This window comes from Orycteropus afer, unplaced genomic scaffold, assembly GCF_000298275.1.
Source record: "Orycteropus afer afer isolate SDZICR_OR568_19922 unplaced genomic scaffold, OryAfe1.0 scaffold00605, whole genome shotgun sequence".
Lineage (NCBI taxonomy): Eukaryota > Metazoa > Chordata > Mammalia > Tubulidentata > Orycteropodidae > Orycteropus > Orycteropus afer.
Window position 1 is genome coordinate 1,204,738 of NW_006922192.1, and position 3,275 is coordinate 1,208,012.

The window sequence follows — 3,275 nt, forward strand, 5'->3', positions numbered from 1 at the left end:
CTGTCCCCGAGGCCCCGGTCAGCACCCCGTCTGCTTTCAGAGAGTGCTGGCCATCCGGCAGGTGCTCAGGTCCCAGCGGATCAGCTTCTTCCTGCGCGGCGGGCTCCGTGTCCTGGTGGCCCTGCGGGACACGGACACAGGTGAGGGGGAGCCCGGCTGCAGGGTGGACGTGTGGCAGGCCCCTCGACGCACAGCCCCGCGGGACCTCCAGGCACTGCCCCCTCACTGCCCAGGTGCCTCCTGGCCAGATGGCAGGGGCCAGACCCGCGGCCACCTGTCCGTGTGGGATCCCACGTGGGGTGCACCTTCCAGTCACACGGCCGTCTGGGGTCTCCGGGCACTGCCCCTCCCCCACCAGGGACTCTCCCAGCACCTCTGCCCTTTGATCCTGGGTAGGACTCTCTGCGGAAGCACAGGGCTCCTGCTGGAGGAAGACCCATGCGGCCGGTCTGCCCACAGAGCAGAGGGCCTGTCCGCTCCCACTCGCGCAGGTCCCCGGCCCGTATCGTGTCCACCGTTGGCCCAGGAGAGTGGCAGCCCCCACAGCCACACAGAGAGAGCCCCTTGGCCTTTAGGACTTGCCCACCTCCCCTCAGACAGGGACTCCTCCGGCCTCCACCCCTCGTGGCACTGCCCCTTGTATTACACAGAAGTGATGGGGTTTAAGACCCGGGCTGCTGCAGTAGGACCTTGTTAACCTGCAGAGAAAAGCCTGCTTCCAAACAGGATGGCACCCACCTGTTGTGGGGCACACAGGTCAACCTCTCGGCCCCACTGACAGATGCTTGGTCCGCAGGCTCCCAGCGGCTGGGCGGTGGCGGCGGCTACTGGGCGGTGGTGGTCCTCTTTGTCGTGGGGCTCTTCGCCGTGGGAGTGTTCATCCTCTACAAGTTCAAAAGGCAAGGCCGCGGCAGGTGCCCTTGGGCAGGTCTGGGAGGGCTTCGTGGAGGCAGTGGCTGGGAGGGTGGCTGTATGAGTGTTTGCCCTGGGTCAGGCAGGTCCAGGAGGGCTTCCTGGAGATGGTGGCTGGGAGGGTAGCTGTATGCTTGCCCTGTGGGGGCTGCAGGGGTGGGCATGCTCCTCCAGTTGCCCTCCCCGCTCTGCATGGGTGCAGGTCCCAAGACAGAGCGGACTGCTGGGATCTCCACTCAAACCTTGCCTCTTCCAGGAAGCCCTCCGGGACTCTCTGACTAGCTCAGCTCTCCCTGTCACACAGCCTGGAGCAACCACATCCCCTCAGTTGGAACTGGACATGAGGCAGGCCCGGGCTGCTGACTGCGGCCCCAGGGCAGGGCTACGTGTGCCTCGTCAGCCTGGCCCTGGCTCCCGGAGCAGTCTGGGGCATCGACACCACCACCAAAAGGCCGAGAGTAGGCCAGCCAGCCACAGGGGTCGGAGGAGGGGTGGTAGGCTGGCCTGGGTGGGCTGGGCTCAGAGAGGAGGGGCCCTCACCCCAGGCAAGCAGAAGGGAGGGGGAGCTGTACCCTCTTACGGACCCTGGGGGCCACTAGAGCTGCACCAGCAAAACGGGGAAGCAGTGGGCGTGGCTTCCTGGAGGCAGGCCCATTCCCACCCTATCCATCTGGCATCTGCTTGGGGCGCCCAGCCCACACCCTGTTCGGCCCCACCCATCCTCCCAGGAAGGAGGACGTTGCCCCATTTCACAGACCGGAGACCAGGCTCAGAGAGGTGAGGGAACCTGCCCAAGGTGGCAGGGGTGCTTCCTCAGCCCCCCTTGCCAGGCCCCAAGGGGTGTCGATGGGGCTGCTGCTGAGCCCTGGTGGGAGCTGGGAGGGCAGCAGACCTGAGTTCACTGGGGTTCCCAGGGCCCCCTTCACAGAGCCTGGCCATCATCCGTAAAGTGATGGACAGCCAGCTCGTCCCGGGACTCGGGGCTGCCGGGGGGTTGGGAATCTGAACTCACCTGGATTCCAGCTCTGGGAGGAGCGAGAATTCAAGGGTCGTTAGACTCAGCCTGCAAATGCAGCTTGTAGCCGCTGCCTGTGGAAAGCCCTCCTGGACCCACCTGAAGGGACAAGCACACAGCCACCTTCCCAGCCACTGCCTCCAGGAAGCCAGGCCCACTGCTTCCCCGTTTGGCTGGTGCAGCTCTAGGGGTTCCCAGGGTCCGTGGGAGGTACAGCTCCCCCGACCTTCTGCTTGTCTGGGGTGAGGGCCCCTCCTGTCTGAACCCACCCCACCCAGGCCGCCTGCCACCGCCCCTTCTCTGACCCCTGTGGCTGGCTGGCCTTTCGATGTCGGATGTCGATCCCCCATGCTGCTCTAGGAGCTGGGGGCCAGGCTGACGCGGCCAGGCCTCCCTCACGTCCAGTTCCAACTGAGGGGACCTGGTTGCTCCAGGACATGTGACAGGGAGAGCTGAGCTAGTCAGAGAGTCCCGGAGGGCTTCCTGGAGGAGGCGAGGTTTGAGTGGAGATCCCGAATGACGAGTACGAGTTTGCCGGCCAAAGAGGTGAGAGCAGAGCCCAGGCCGGGGTTCCCTGATCTCCAGACTTGCAGAGACTCCGCTTCCAGACTTGCCCACCACCTGGGGCTCAAGGGGCGCCCAGCAGCCTCACCCCACAGGCCCTCCTTTGACCCAGGGTGACCTTGCCTGACCTGCACAGCCACCCTGGACGTAGGATCTGTCACAACTAGGACGTGGCTCGGGTGGTGTAGGGCCTGACTTCCTGAGGAACAGCAGCCTTGTATAGTTGATTGATGAGACCCCCCAGGGTGTGGCTCTGGGGCTCACTGGGCTCTGAGTTTATTGCCCTTGGGCAGAAAGTGCCCCGCCCCCTCTCATGATGGACAGCAGAGCCCCGAAGGCCCCGGCCCACCCCCACTGGGCTACCTTGTGATGGGCGAGCCTGGGTTCTCTACTGTCGGCTGGGGAACTGCTGTTTGAGGCGGGGGCCACAGAGACCCCACGTCAAGGGGCCCTTAGGCTCTGCCAACGCCGCGTCCCCCTGCCCAAACGAATGCCAGCCAACTGCGCGCGTCCACACACGCCATCCTGAGGTCAGTCCCCACACATGGGGTTCTTGCCCTGTTTACAACTGCTACTTAGCAAGGACAGGGGACAGGCCTGCTCTCAGCTGCCTCCCATAGGCCCCCATCCCTTCTCATTCTTCTGCCCCCAAAGCGCCTGCCCGCCTTCACTGCCCTACAGCATTTGAAGCCCGACCCCGGGATCCCGGCCTGACCGTGCCTGGCCCGACCCCGGGATCCCGGCCTGACCGTGCCTGGCCCGACCCCGGGATCCCGGCCTGACC

The 3,275-nt window shown here is 65.3% G+C and overlaps 1 protein-coding gene across 1 annotated transcript in view; it reads left to right on the top strand.

Annotated features, from left to right (window-relative positions):
• Nucleotides 1–3,275, top strand: part of SORCS2 (sortilin related VPS10 domain containing receptor 2) — a 117,707-nt gene that overhangs the window by 95,060 nt on the left and 19,372 nt on the right. Inside the window, exons 20-21 of the mRNA XM_007956317.1 lie at nucleotides 41–140; nucleotides 797–899. Of these exons, the coding sequence (XP_007954508.1) occupies nucleotides 41–140; nucleotides 797–899 (203 nt within the window). The remainder of the gene's footprint in view (nucleotides 1–40; nucleotides 141–796; nucleotides 900–3,275) is intronic.